At 35.6% G+C, this 15,245-nt stretch overlaps 2 protein-coding genes across 2 annotated transcripts; one reads left to right on the plus strand and one right to left on the minus strand.

Moving 5' to 3' along the window:
* The first annotated feature begins 423 nt into the window (after window positions 1–423).
* LOC110708227 (ATP-dependent zinc metalloprotease FTSH 6, chloroplastic-like) lies at window positions 424–4,188 on the plus strand. Its single transcript, XM_021886314.1, has 5 exons — window positions 424–1,378; window positions 2,126–2,666; window positions 2,879–3,192; window positions 3,372–3,612; window positions 3,718–4,188. The coding sequence occupies exons 1-5, from the start codon at window positions 729–731 to the stop codon at window positions 4,054–4,056; spliced, it is 2,085 nt and encodes a 694-aa protein (XP_021742006.1). The 5' UTR covers window positions 424–728; the 3' UTR covers window positions 4,057–4,188.
* A 1,322-nt stretch (window positions 4,189–5,510) lies between these two features.
* Window positions 5,511–8,157, minus strand: LOC110708228 (probable metal-nicotianamine transporter YSL7). Its single transcript, XM_021886315.1, has 3 exons — window positions 7,271–8,157; window positions 6,828–7,014; window positions 5,511–6,749 (listed from the first exon to the last, which is right to left on the minus strand). Exons 2-3 carry the CDS (start codon window positions 6,972–6,974, stop codon window positions 5,670–5,672), a joined length of 1,227 nt encoding a protein of 408 aa, XP_021742007.1. The 5' UTR covers window positions 6,975–7,014; window positions 7,271–8,157; the 3' UTR covers window positions 5,511–5,669.
* Window positions 8,158–15,245: the final 7,088 nt, after the last annotated feature.

Raw genomic sequence — 15,245 nt, forward strand, 5'->3', positions numbered from 1 at the left:
GATTTTCAAGTTGTACCTAACTGGCCCATGTGATAACCCAACCCAGGGCATGAGCAGGTCAAATTACATCTAACTGATCTAAGACATTTTTGGTTAACAAAAATTGTAATTTATGATCTTTTTATAGATTATATAAATATTTGGGTTGATTTTGTTAAACCAAAGTTGTGTTTGTCCTTGTTAAATTTGCCATTGACAAAGTACGTTCAAAGGTTGTTCTCATATATACTGATAGTGATAGCTAAACCACAAAGCTAAGGCCCCAGCATTTTGCTCAAGTGCTTCCCAAGTGTATGGCCCGTAGCACTATAACCAAACTTATGGTTACAAATCAAAGTTAAAGAAAGACACTTTTGTCACTAATACTAGTTTAGTAATAGTTGCAAAGCTCCAAACTATAAAGAAACTGAGACAAATCCAGATGCTTCTTTATAGAAAATGAATTATTGGATTATGTAAAAATCTAAGAATTATATCTAATGTCAACTTCCTAATTAAAGTTCGTTCATGTCCTAGAATCATCCTAAACTCTTCTATTTATATACCAAATTTCCCTTTCCCTTCATCTTCATACAAACATACAACAAAAATCGCGGTGTTGCATTTTTTTTGTAAATTCATATATATTTGCATTTAGCAACTGATTTTGGTAGTCAGTAAAAGTCGTGTTTGTTGTTAAGTTTTAATATTACTCAGTACTAGCTTTGATACTCAATTAGTGTAAAAACATGGCACCTGCTCTTTCACTCTCTTTACCATCTCACTCTCGCTACAATCTCCCAAAATGGAAACCTCAAGATATTCCAAAAGAAACACAATTACCAAAAGCAAGCAACAAAGATCAAAACCCATGTTATAGTACAACAAATTTAGACATTAAACATACAAAAATTCCTAGAAGAAAGCTCTTATCATCAAGTGGGCTGGGCCTAGTTGGAGGAGCTGGAGCTGGGCTACTAAGTGGAAAGCCCAACCCAGCAAACGCGGAGGTCACGAGTCCACCAAGCCCAATAGATTTAGCTTCTAATAGGATATCATACTCAAGTTTCTTGAAGTACTTGGATGAAGGTGTAGTGAGGAAGGTGGACTTGATTGAGAATGGCCGGTCTGCGGTCGTAGAAATTTACAATGATGCCCTTCATAAAATACAAAGGCTTAAGGTTGAACTGCCTAGTTTACCACCAGAATTAGTGAGAAAGTTGAAGGATAAAAATGTTGATTTTGCTGTTAATCCTCCAGAGGTTAATATGGAAGTTGCAATACTTGATTTATTGAGTAATGTTGCTTTTCCTTTGATTTTTTTGGGTGATTTGCTTTTTAGGGCTTCCAGGCCCAATATTCCTGGTGGAGGCCCAAACTTGCCTTTTGGGCTTGGCAGGTGAGTAATTTTTTTCCTTCTCTCTTTTTTATTTTTTTTTTTAAATTATTAGTTTATTGTGTTAAAATTATTTTTTTTTTTCAAATAAGATTGTTCTGGATTTTTATTAGCACTAAAAAATAAGGCCACAATTTTTTGTTATGATTTGTTGTCATATTTTGCTAAGAGATTTTTGTGAGAGTAACATAAAATCTACCACCTCCGTTTAAAAAGTTTAAAATTTTATAATAAAATCACACATAAATATAATTAAACTTGCAAATAATTTACAAATGATAGTTGAAGTGGGGTTTTCAAATAGTGTCACAAGCAAGTCAAAAGTGTTGTAGCTTTTGAAACACAAGACAGAAGTAACATTATCATTTGTATTATAAATTGATATCTTACAAGTTAAAAGGATCACATTAATAATCAAATTTAAAAGTTACACTATGAGTTAAATGGTATCTGATTTTAATTTGGCCTTATATATCTAAAGTTCAAATGCACCGGTTGTAAACTTGATTAGTAGCACAAGCAAATTAGAAAATGCTGTTAATTTTACAAATTTACATGCTACACTGTAAGAGTAGCAAGCAACTGAGATATTTAATGACCATCACATAATTTCTAAACAGGACATAACCATCTAATGTTATAGAAGCTGAAAAACAGTTACAGCATAAATTAGCAGTTACCACAAATTGAACTATTACATCTGAATGTAGCAAAATTCATGACATAATTATCATGTATGTTGTAAAACAGGAGCAAAGCCAAGTTTCAGATGGAACCAAACACAGGAGTAACATTTGACGATGTAGCAGGAGTTGATGAGGCAAAGCAGGATTTTCAGGAAATTGTGGAGTTCTTAAAAACCCCAGAGAAGTTTGCTTCAGTAGGAGCAAAAATTCCTAAGGGAGTTCTGTTGGTTGGACCACCAGGAACAGGGAAGACCATGCTAGCTAAGGCAATAGCAGGCGAGGCAGGAGTGCCGTTCTTCTCCCTCTCAGGCTCTGAATTCATTGAGATGTTTGTAGGAGTTGGGGCCTCCAGAGTCAGAGATTTGTTCAACAAGGCCAAGGAAAATGCTCCTTGCTTGGTTTTCATTGATGAGATCGACGCTGTTGGGAGGCAAAGAGGGACGGGCATTGGTGGAGGGAACGACGAAAGAGAGCAAACTTTGAATCAGTTGCTTACTGAGATGGATGGTTTTGCTGGGAATACTGGAGTTATTGTTATTGCAGCTACTAATCGGCCTGAGATACTTGATCAGGCATTGCTTAGACCCGGAAGATTTGACAGGCAGGTTTGCTCTGGTTTTCTTATTCTAGTACAATAATAACTAACATGTTTGACTGAAAAATAATGGAAGTTTATTTAAGGTGGGAAAAGAAGGCTATTTTAAAATGTCCCAACAAAGTTACTTCTTTTCAAACATTTTTACTGAATAAGTGAGAAGAAGTGCATACATTAGGAAGATTAGCTTTACGCGGTTGCTAAAGTGGTTTGTATTCACAGGTCTCAGTTGGATTACCAGATGTGAAAGGAAGGGAAGAAATATTAAAGGTCCACAGCAGTAACAAGAAGCTAGATAAGGATGTTTCACTTAGTGTTGTTGCCATGAAAACTCCTGGATTCAGTGGAGCTGATTTGGCCAATCTTATGAATGAAGCTGCCATTCTAGCTGGTCGAAGAGGAAAAGCAAGGATTACTGTAAAGGAGATTGATGACTCAATTGATCGCATCGTGGCAGGAATGGAAGGAACCACAATGACTGATGGGAAAAGCAAGATTTTGGTGGCCTACCATGAGGTTGGACATGCTGTGAGCGCGTAAGTAGCATTCAAACTGATATTGTTTTAACATTTATTCTTTGGCATAGTACCAATTATATCTTGTTTCTTTGGTGTAAATTACAAAAACTAAAATGTATTTTAATAGGAATTCATAAATATTATCAGTTTCCTCTAATTATAAAGGGCTTATCTGAATTGCAAACGCAAATCTGCAGGACTTTGACTCCAGGACATGATCCAGTACAGAAAGTCACTCTGATACCAAGAGGTCAAGCACGAGGTCTTACATGGTTCATGCCGGATGAAGACCCAACTCTCGTGTCAAAGAAGCAATTGTTTGCTAGGATAGTAGGCGGTCTTGGAGGAAGGGCAGCAGAAGAAGTCATTTTTGGTGAACCAGAAATCACTACTGGTGCTGCAGGAGACCTGCAACAAGTTACACAAATAGCTAGACAGGTATATATACTCTGAATATGATTAGTTTCTTCAAGGAGGCTAAAAGGAATTATACTAAAAATCATGAAATCTTGACTAATCTTGTCAAATTTTCATATGTTACAGATGGTAACAATGTTTGGAATGTCAGAACTTGGACCGTGGGCTTTGATTGATCCAGCAGTTCAGCAAAGCGATGTAGTTCTGAGGTTGTTGGCAAGAAATTCAATGTCGGAAAAGCTAGCAGAAGACATAGATGCATGTGTACGTCGTATAATTGAGACAGCTTATGAAGTGGCGAAGCAACATATCAGAAATAATAGAGATGCAATTGATAAACTTGTAGACGTTTTGCTGGAGAAAGAAACACTCTCAGGAGAAGAGTTCAGGTCTATACTGTCTGAATTTGTCGACATCTCTGTGAACGAGTCAAAGACTTCTGTCCGTGAACTCATTAATGCTTAAGTTTTGTATCTCAACAGCCCTTGATACAGTTAGTCAACTTAGCTTCAAGTATGAAATGAAATAACAAGGGTAAGAAGGAAATTATGAGAAGATGATGAATCATAAAGTGAAAATAAGATAATACACCCGGGTGCACCATGAACATGGTGCACCCGGGTAAACAAAAAAGGCGGAAAAAACATATAATGTTTGATAAAGAACATACCTATGTTTGACAAAGAACATACCTTTAATATGTTATTTGAATGTGATCAGTGTGTTCTTTGAGTAAAATTATATGTTCTTCACATTATAACTTATGTTATTTAACATATGTTGATAAACATATTTTTTTTTTTTGGGTTTAACAATACAAAGTATGTTCTTTGAATTTGGCGTGTTTGTTCTTTAAGGTCGTAATGACGTTCAAATTCTATTTTTATTATCATATGTCATATTTAAATTACTTTTATTATCATATATTCTTTGAGTTTGATTAGTGTGTTATTTAGGTATTAACTATATGTACTTTACAATATAAATTATGTTCTTTTAACATATGTTATTTTGAAATTTGATATTGAAATCTTAAATCATTTTTAATTGAAAATAATATTAGAGTAAAAAAAACTAAATTATTATGGGAAGTTGAATTTTTTTTTTGGAGAGATAGAAAACTATTTTTTGGGGAAATGATATTTTTGGTAAGGATTTTTTAAGAGTTGATCAACATTGGCAAGACTCGCTTCCCGACCCAATCCGGCCCGAAATAGGGTGGGTTTAGACAAACCTAAAAATGCATTTTTAGTTAAAACTCGAACCGGGTTCGAAAAAAGCCCAAAACCCGCTACTTTTCTACGGGTTTGGGCACGAGAAATTATGATATGGCCCGGCCCTACTCGATTTTTTATCACCTCTAAATTTTTTCCGTTAATAATGTGTAATTTTTCAGAAAATTTTATTAAGTTTTTATCTCGTTCTTTTTATTATATCTTTATGTTCTTCGGTAATGCATGTTTTTGTCAAATACAAACATGTTCTTTGTCAAATACATGTATGTTCTTTATGAAACACAGGATGTTCTTTCCGCCTTTTTTTTATTTATCCGGGTGTATGATGAGCATTGTACACCCGTGTGTATAAACCACGGATTATCATAAAGCGGCTTAATCTTTATTATAAATTCAATTTAAGTACTGAAGCCTTCTATAAATTAGCTTGGAATTCTCATTGATGGAGTTTATCAAATGTTACTCATTTGTTAGATAGACCTTTTTTTTAGAGAGGATATGAGAAAAGAAAGTAAATGAATGCTGATCATCGATTATAGTTATTTACATGTTTGGCTTCAATATAGTATACTTGAAGATGAATAAAGATAAAGGAGTAATATTAGTCAGATCAAGCAAATGATCTTTTGTAACAGATTTCACTGTATTACCCGTGTAAATGGCAGTTTTGCTCAAACACAGAAGTACATATAAGAATTTTTCCTTCAAAAAAGTACATATAAAGTTTAACGTGTATAGTGTTCAGATTTGAAACAGCTTACAAGAATCTACAATTGGTATAGCTAGTAAACCTAAATAACAGTAACACTTTGCGCCTATGACAAGGAATAAATCGTAAAATTTTCAACTATGTAGCCTAGGAACAACCTGAAGGCAGAGGGGTGGTTTAATACCAGCCAAAGCAAGTATAGAACTTGGCAGAGTCCATATTCCATCTCCACAAATCAACCCAGAAGCCACTGCAGGTCCAAATGCGTCAGCATTGGCTTTGTTAGTGCACTGCCATAAGAAAAGTATTAAGCTACCAACACACATGTCAATGGTAAAGTAACCTCCAATGTAGAAAGGAATAGCCATCGCCATTGGGATTGGTATAAATCTTGCCCATCTTTCCCCCACAAAGTCTCTAATCCCGTTGATGACCACAGCTCCAGCGAAGAATATCAAGCATAGTGTCAGACAATTTTTTGGCAATGTACCGAATCCCTCAACTCCAAGAGTGGCCATGCTCCTGTATATGGAGGCATAAGGTGCCATATACTGTGAACTATGCTCGCCTATATCAGGGAAGGCCTTGTAGAAAAGCCAAAAGACACAAGGAGAGATTATACAACCCATTGCTGTACCTACTATTTGACTCACAAACATTGACTTGGGAGATGCTAGTGTCATATATCCTGTTTTGAAGTCTTGGGAAAGATCTGATGCTGTGGAAACAATATTCATCAAGACCCCACAGGCTGCTAGTCCAGAGACAATCCCACCCTGCGAAGCACCAGCCCAAGCACCAATAACAAAGATAGCCAATTTTCCATAAGTTGATGCCAAGGACCAGTCAGTAAGCCCGCATCCATAAGCATTACAGAAGGCCAACATTGGTGCAATTATATACATGACTAAGGAGTGGTACCACTTGAGACTATGGAAGATGTGAGGCAGTGTAATGATAGATACTGTCGCAATGGCAACATAGCCACATACAGCAACCCAATTTGGAATTTGGTCCTTGAGGAAATACCGAGTTCTTCGTTGATCGTCATATGACTGTAATGAAGAGTCATCAGTATCTGAATGATCAGAAGGAAGAATAGTGCCTGTATCTTTGGCCTGAAATTGCTTGTACAAACCAAAAATCGTGCGTCCAAAGACTTTAATGAAGTTGTAGAGTCCATCACCAAGGATAATAGCTATGGCAATAAATATCTGCAAGAAAATCAGAGATAAACTTTCTATGAACATCTTTCTTTTGGAGTATGCAGAAAAAAATGAAACAAGAAGTACCTGGTAACCTTGCAAACCATGCATCGTTTTTGTTTGGCTTGCATCATACCAGACACCCTTCCTCGTCTCTATAAGTGGCCTCATGATTCCCCATGATAATATTGCTCCAAGTAGCAAAGATATGTTAATAAGATATGGGCATATCATACCCACACCTACATAAGTTGCTGAGAAATCAAAATAGAACCTGTGATTACATCCCAACACAAAAGCAAGCAGAGGTCAGAACTGAATTATGCGTTAACTTGAATATAGTTGAAGAAATAAAAAAATCATTCAGCTTGCCAAACAGTATGTATCCATTCAACTCACATCACTCGTGGCTCGTTAAAAATTTAGATATTTTAAGCACGAGAGATATTTATATAAGATGTGGAACTATAATTGCCAAAATCATTAATTAACTCAAAGGATCAGCTGCAGAACAAAATTCATATACATACTTGTAGCTAAAGGCTTTCAGGCCAAAAGTCGGAAAATTTGTAAATCCACAAGTATCTCCTCCTGTGAAGAACCATTGGAAGAAACCCCATAAGAAGCTGAATGTGAAAAACTTGCCTAAAGTCTTTACCTGCTTCCTGTAAGTAAAAGGATGAGAGCAAAAATCAAGTCAAATCAAACGCCTTGCCATGCTGACAGGAGGCAATTGCAATACATTGAATTGTGTTAAAAGCCTTAGTTGGCTAATTTGGCTCCTTTTGGGGTGTGAAAGCTGTTGATTAGGTGGGCAGTAGCAGTCCCACTAGGATAAGTTTGAAGTCAATAATCATAATCTGTAAACGATAGCCATTATTTTGTTAAGTTTAAGATAGTTCATCAGAATAGAAATTTTTTTAAGGAAACATACAGAGAAAAGTGTAAAGAATTACAGGTCAACAATAACAGCAAAGAAAACAATGAACCCAGTGTGATTAAATGCATGGAGTTGTATCAGAGAAGCTGAAGCTGGATGATGTTCAAAGTGGAAGACGGGGGAAACGGATCAAGGAGTATTGGTTTAAGTTAGAAAATGAATATGAGGGAGCCCTGTATAATCAAGTCGATTAGCATAAAAAATAATCTAATAAATCGCAATGGTCGCCTGGTGGGAATACTGTACTTGCACCACATGTTTCATTTTAAGTGCATAACAGCACAAGTAGAGTTCTACAGATCTGATAACAATTTCTACGCCGCATATAATTCAGAGCAGCTAGTACTTAGAAGTTAGAATTATCTCCAGGAAAGGAAGACTCTAAATTTAAAAATAAAAAAAATATTATGCACAAAAGAATGTCTTCACTGGCATCCTGCACATTTCCCAGCAATACGACACAATTGTACTCATATCGTTGACCACCCAATGTCTTATATCAAGAACAATGAAGCACAGCAGCTCAATGTAAGAGCACAAATATTCACTTAAGGAGAGATTTCTTTATTAATATAATCTACCTACTTAAATACTTCCCTGTTTTCCATAATATCCTTATACGATTATAAAATAAAATGTTTTATCATTCCCCTTGAGTCAAATAGTTTGGAGCCAGTATAATAGAAACCATATAATGTTTTCAACGAGTGTCACAAAAGGGTACTGCAATAGAGTTCATCAGAAATAGAGCCAAAAGTTAGATGATGTGCTCAACTCCTTTCATACAAATAAGTAACTGTTTGCTTAGTAATGGTAATCCAAAGTATTCAACTTTATGGCACGCTCAACTAATTTCTTCACTGAAATAAGATAAAAATGACCATGTAGTTACAAAAACAAACAATCAAGTGTATCATTGCTTAGCATTAAACATTTATAGCCTAATAGCCATAATATAAAACAGCATGAAACATGTTCATTTATCATTCCATATTCTTTTACATAAGCACGTGTGCTCTTTTAGTGCACGGTGAGCATCATGTTGGGTCCATAATCTAAATTCCAACCTTGTTTTGTACAACTTTGGGGAGTTGTTTACTGTTTCGAATTAACACTTAAAACTCTTTTTTTAGTCCTTTAATGAGGCTTGATAGCCCGTTCTCCATAAAAAGATCAAGATTAAAAGCAAGTCACAACTAATTTTACAAGATCAGAATCCAAGATATTATCCAAATCTCACACCACCAGAGCCAATTAAAATGTAAGAGTACAATCTAAGACGAGTTTCAAGTTGAATAAAGACTAGCATGTGAATAACAGCTTGTGATTAAGCTACTCTAATGCTGTACAATTCTCAACCACAAGTCCTCAATCAAGAAATTAAATATCCGTGGAATATGCAAATTTGAAATGACAACTTCTAACATTGACTTTAGCACTACCCCGCCACATCTCACTACAAACCTAGATTTCTTATCAACGGATTTCTACTTAGTACAAACGACTAGATGTTGGGTCTGTTGACCAGTACTCCGTGACAGAGTTTGTGTCAAAGGGTGCACCAAATTGCAAGATACAACCGGATTAGTCAAGCTAATTTGCTAATGTTATGTAGATTTTTATTTGTGTTTTGATCCTGTTAAAACCAAAAAAGTTGAGGATCAATGTTAGGTAACAGAAATGTATTGCACTATTGCCCCCACCTTTACAAAGGTAGTTGATATTATCAAATTGGCGTGCTTTGTGTTGTAAATACTATTCTTTAAAGAGAAAATTTTGGTGCATTTATTTTTCCTAAACTTTGGTCCACATTGCTGAAATATCGTTATGCTTACAAGTACATATTCAAAGTTTCCAAACTGTGTGACCCACAAACCCACTTCAATTCTTTATTCTAATTTCTTAAAAATGATTTATATGTTATAACATATTAGAACAAATCTAACAAAATCTCACAAGACGTCTTTTTACACAAGTCACATTAATCTTATACTAGCAACAATAAACGCAAATTTGAGCCCATGATCTTTTTGTAACGGTGGCTCCGCATAAACTCAACAAAAGCTTAAGGTTCTGGTTGTAGCACGTGATTGGTGTATTCTATTAGTTAGCTTATGGTTGAAACTCAAAATTAGTTTAAAGTATATATACTATACCAAATTTGTCATAAACTATGTAAATTACTCATAGGACTATATCATAATATCATATGAAGAGCTGTAGGTTGAAAATGGATCAATTACAATTATCACTACTCAACTAATAATTATCAAAGGATGATATGATTATCAAAGGAATGTATGAATATGAACTCTCGTAAACAGTGGCGGATCCAGGATTTTACGGATGTTGGGTCACCGTCTCCCATCGACCGCATACAAATCAATAATTATTACATTAATATTTTAAAAGCTAATTTTTTTAAAAAAAAAAATTACTCCGAAAATATTAAATATTTTGTGGGAGAGGAGGAGGACTTGTGACAGATAATGACAAATGACCAATGAAATTACCCAAAAGATTTCAAATGATAAGTTTTAACAAGTTACCTAGTGAGAACTAAGAAGATAGGATTTGAGGGATGAAGTTAATAAAGAAAACATAAATATTAAGAAGGTAAAAAGAGAAGGAAAGGAACCCAAAAAACTAATAAGGTAGGGTTTGAGCCCAAAATGCTGCCCATGGGTATCAAACCCATGTTCATTGAATAGAAATGTAAAGCCTTAACCACTAGACTAGTGAGCAACATACAACTAACTACTACAATGTTTATTATTTTAACCTTTTTATGCTGGGTCACGTAACCCACCATACACAAGGGTGGGTCCGCCACTGCTCGTGTACTCCGTTTGTTTTTATATGAGTTTTGTGTTATCTATATCCAAAATTTTCCTTTATAATTTTAATAAACACAAACTAGTAATTTCTCTCATTCTTTAAGCATGGTATTCTTACAACCACCCACTGAGCAATTTACTAAAAATATATGGGAACAATAAACTTAATAATTACTTAAATATCTGATGAAAACGGAGGCCATATTACATAAACCGCTTAAGATTTCTAACATAACCCTCGTATAGTCATAATATATTATTTCTGGCTCTTCTTAATCATTCTACAAATATTGCGAGTCTTTTATATTTGTAACATTTTAACTTTTACGCTTGTTAATATACATTTTGTTGTTTATTTAGGGCTTGTTTGATTTATATGGGAAGTAAATTACTATAGGAAATCATATACGTGGGAAAATGCTTCCCACTTACAATTCCTAGGAATTTATTAATCTTGTTTGATTTTGAACAAAAACTTGAAATTTTCATGAATTTTGATTAATCAAGGAATGCGTAATTTATTTCCCAATATTTTGTAAGAAATTACAAATGTAGGTCATACCATCTCAATTATACCTACTGCTCCTGCTCAACACTATGCAAAAATATGAACAAACCAGCCTAAAGACTTGTCTAATGAGTACAAAACGTCAATTTATATAGTATACTCTTTCATAATTAAAGATTCACTATAAGTTCTCTAATGTAACCTTTATAAAAATAAGTACCTGCATGAGATCACTGGATCGTTCACCATATTGACGGTTATATAATTCAATCCTCCCTATAATATTTGCAACTTCTGGATTAGCCCTTTGTTCCCGGGAAGATTCAGTAGGTATTAACAAACTAATGGGACGGCGACACAAAGGACATAAGCATGGTCGCAGTGCTGATGCATGATCCCAAACTCGTAAAATACACCCCCTTGTATTGTTAATAAAACATGAATCAGTCAATAATAGCACTTGCTTGCAAACATGCCAAAAAATAATCATACATCATATGCTACACTAACAATACTTCTTCAACCAGTACACCAACACTAAATCTGAGACATCTATTTGCTTAGCAAATCTTAATCATCTATTGCTTGCTTGACAAGAGTGAAAAACTCAACATATTATACATTTAGGCCTGTTTATAGTTACAACTTCCAAGCAATCACATTATTAATACACTTGGTCATAAAAATCATAAGTGTTTTCAACAGACAATTACAAGAGCAGAAATATACAATCGCAGAGCATCCATTCACCATAAATACTGCCATGACAGAGAGAGTTTTACAATGCAGTCTGCAACTTTATTACAATGCCTAGGAAAGAAAGAAAAACAACAGAACACAAACTTGATAGTAGCATTAAGAATATCATGGACAATCATCTGTACTGGGCTTCGCTCTTGCGTCTTCCATTCAATGAGGTTCAGGAGAGGTAGACAGTCAGTCGAGATTTCTAAATTACAAAAACCAGCCTCAAAACTTTGAAGGATCCCATAGAGCAAGCCTTCAGCTTCTTCTTCCAAGACGCTGCACCCTTTGCTAAAAGGCTTACCTCCGGACATTAACACATCACCCCAATGATCCCGAACTACCATACCTACCCCCACCTTGCCATCTTTGCAAATTGTAGTATCAGAGTTTAGCTTGAACATCCCTTGAATAGGAGGTTTCCAGACACTATTAGAAGAAGTAACATGATTAGCAGAAGGGGCAGGAGAGTCTCTTAATTGGGCAGCTTCGAATTCCCTAAAGAAATTGAGAGTCTTATAACTGCAATTGCAGGGTCGATCCTTAATTTTTCAAAAACCCACAAATTCCTTAAATTCCATATTTTCCAGACAAACATGAGCAGTAAATTCCATCTATTAGTATGAACACACACTTTGATCATGGCAGAAACCCAATAAAAAAATTAAAATCTGCCCAGCACTCATCTACCTCCAGTCTTAGGGGGGAAAGACGCCATAAGAGATGGCTTTTCGGGCAACGCACCACCATATGCATGATGGTTTCCACATTTTCACCACATCAAGGGAAAATGTCATCGATATGCATACCTCTGTTGGCGAGAATTGCACGAGTAGGGAGCCCCCCACACATTGCCCTCCACATCGTATTTTTTGCTCTCTCGGGAACTTTTACCCTCCAGACTTTCTTCCATATGGCTTGGTCATTCACATGATTCGAAGAGCCGATATTACCTTTGTTGCGATTCATTTCAAGATGGTAAGCGCTTTTGACAGTAAAAGAGATGTTCTTTGAGTGATTCCAACTTAAGATATCTTCCTGATCCCACCTTAGAAGTCTGATAGCTTCAATAGCATGCATCTCCAAAGAGCTCAGCATATGATTAATAACCCAATTTTGTCCACCCTCCTCTGTAATTGAAATCCAAGAAGATACCCAGGTTTTTCGATCATTCTCTGAAGCAGGGCACGATGTCAGACGTTCCCCAGGAAGGTTTGGGACCCATTTATCGTTCCATACAGATACCTTTCTTCCATTTCCAATAATCCAGCTTGCCTCCCCAACAAGCTTTCTTGCACCTAGGATAGATCTCCACGTATAGCTTGCATTAGGGTCGATTTTTGCTTCCCACAAAGATGAACGAGGGAAATATTTCCCCTTCAAAACCTTAGCTGCAAGGGAGTCTGGAAATTCCGAAATTCGCCAGAATAGCTTTGCAAGAAGGGCAATATTGAAAGCTCTCATATCTCGGAGACCAAGTCCCCCATCACTCTTCAATCTGCACAGCTTCTCCCATCCAATCAAAGCAATTTTCTTCTCATTTCCCTATTGTCCCCACAAAAAATTCATACATATTCTGTTAATATTTTCAATGACAGATTCTGGTAGTTTAAAGCACTGCATTGAGTATGTTAGAATGGCTTGAGCGATTGATTTTAAGAGCACCTCTCTACCCGCTTTTGCCAGAAATATCTCTTTCCATCCCTTCACCTTTTTTCCAAACCCGATCCTGGATAACTTGGAAAACCAATTTCTTCGATCTCCCTAGGTAAGTAGGAAGTCCAAGATATTTCTGTGACCATCAACCATCGTAAAGTTAGTCTTCATACGAAGTATTTCTTGCAAATCAATACTGACATTACGACTGAAAGACACTTCCGATTTCTCCAAATTTATCATTGGACCCGATGCAATATCATACGTGGTAAGGATATCAAGAATGCTCCCACCTCCGTGTCATTCTCTCTAGAAAAAAGTAGGCTATCATCAGCGAAAAAGAGGTGAGAGAAGGGATTCACATTTCTACCAATCTTCACTCCATGCATAATCAGTCGTGCTTGAGCATCTCTTAACAAGGCCGAAAAACCTTCAGCGTTGTACGGAATATTTCAAGCGTTAACCCCTAGCTTGAACCCCACTATGATCATACACTAAAGTACGGTGGCGTTCAAAGGGAAAGAAGATAGAGAAAAAGAGTCGCCAACAAGTTTTAGGAACTTGTAAACCGTTCACGAGGTGAAGGTTACACACCTTAACGATCCAAGAGATCGTCAACTCCATAAGGTCTTGAACCAAATAGGGTTCGAGGATGAAGGTACAAATCAAACCTAAAAGAGATTGAATCTGCCCTAATAATAGGCCTCTACATACTTTATTCTGATCGTATTCATGTGCGCTTTCTAACTAACATACAATCAATAGGATTACCCTAAACCTGTTTATCTATGTTGGTTGAATATTAATGCACAAATAAATCTATTATTGGCTATCACTTGTATTATAATCATATTAACCCTAAAACAGATTATTAATTATCTTATTAAAGCATGATTACAAGTACCAATTCCCTTTAAACATGCATAAAAGGCGTGATCAAGAAACAAAAATAAATATCAAGCAACATAATAATCATAATATAAAAATTATAATCATAATAATAATAATCATAAAAATAATCATGTTCATGTTAAAGCATAATAATAACAAGATCCTAGGCATGATACTAACAAGATTAATAAGAAACCCTAACATGTCACTAAGCATATAAAAATCAAAGCTTTAACCCTAACATGATACTAACAATCATAAATATTAGGAAGAACATAAAAAGCATCATACTTTTAGTCATACTTAATATTAAAGTTACCCTAGACATGATACTAGGAATTTAAAATAACAATCTAAGCATGATTTCTATATCATAATATCAATTAAACCATTAAAGTACTTACTAGGATGTCTCGTACCTCTTTCTAATAACAAAATACACACATTAGTGACTTCAAGGAAAATAATAAACAACACAATTAAATTAAATAATGGAAATAGAGATTTGGGACCAAACCCTCGGAAATTAAACCTTTCACGTCTAGGGCGAAGGCAACTTCGAATACGGCTAGGTGTATCTAGATCTAATGAATGCGAAATTTTTATATTTGAGAAAAGCTAGTTTAGAAAAGAGAGAGAGAGAAAGTAATCAAGAAAATCTTGATGAGAGTTGATGAAAATTGATGATTGTTGATGATTGTAGTTGAATGAAAACGGAGTTTTTACAACGTTATTTATAAAGAAAATCAGCCAAAAAGATAAAATATCAAAAACAGAGTTCTGACGCAAAAAACCCAGTTGGCGCTAAACGCTGACCTTAGCGCTAGACGCTAAGGTTGGCGTCAGGCGTCAAGTCTAGCGCCAGGCGCCAATCATAGCGTCAGGTGCTACAGCTGACATTTGGCGCTGACTCAAAAATCCACACGTTT

Source organism: Chenopodium quinoa, unplaced genomic scaffold (genome assembly GCF_001683475.1).
Source record: "Chenopodium quinoa cultivar QQ74 unplaced genomic scaffold, ASM168347v1, whole genome shotgun sequence".
Taxonomy (NCBI): domain Eukaryota; kingdom Viridiplantae; phylum Streptophyta; class Magnoliopsida; order Caryophyllales; family Amaranthaceae; genus Chenopodium; species Chenopodium quinoa.

Excerpts from the sequence above, each read along its gene's own strand:
- LOC110708227 (XM_021886314.1), top strand. The coding sequence starts at position 729 with ATGGCACCTGCTCTTTCACTCTCTTTACCATCTCACTCTCGCTACAAT. Across the intron at positions 2,667-2,878 it reads CCGGAAGATTTGACAGGCAG|GTCTCAGTTGGATTACCAGA; the intron begins GTTTGCTCTGGT and ends TTGTATTCACAG. Across the intron at positions 3,613-3,717 it reads TTACACAAATAGCTAGACAG|ATGGTAACAATGTTTGGAAT; the intron begins GTATATATACTC and ends CATATGTTACAG.
- LOC110708228 (XM_021886315.1), bottom strand. The coding sequence starts at position 6,974 with ATGATATGCCCATATCTTATTAACATATCTTTGCTACTTGGAGCAATA. Across the intron at positions 6,750-6,827 it reads ATGGTTTGCAAGGTTACCAG|ATATTTATTGCCATAGCTAT; the intron begins GTACTTCTTGTT and ends ATTTTCTTGCAG.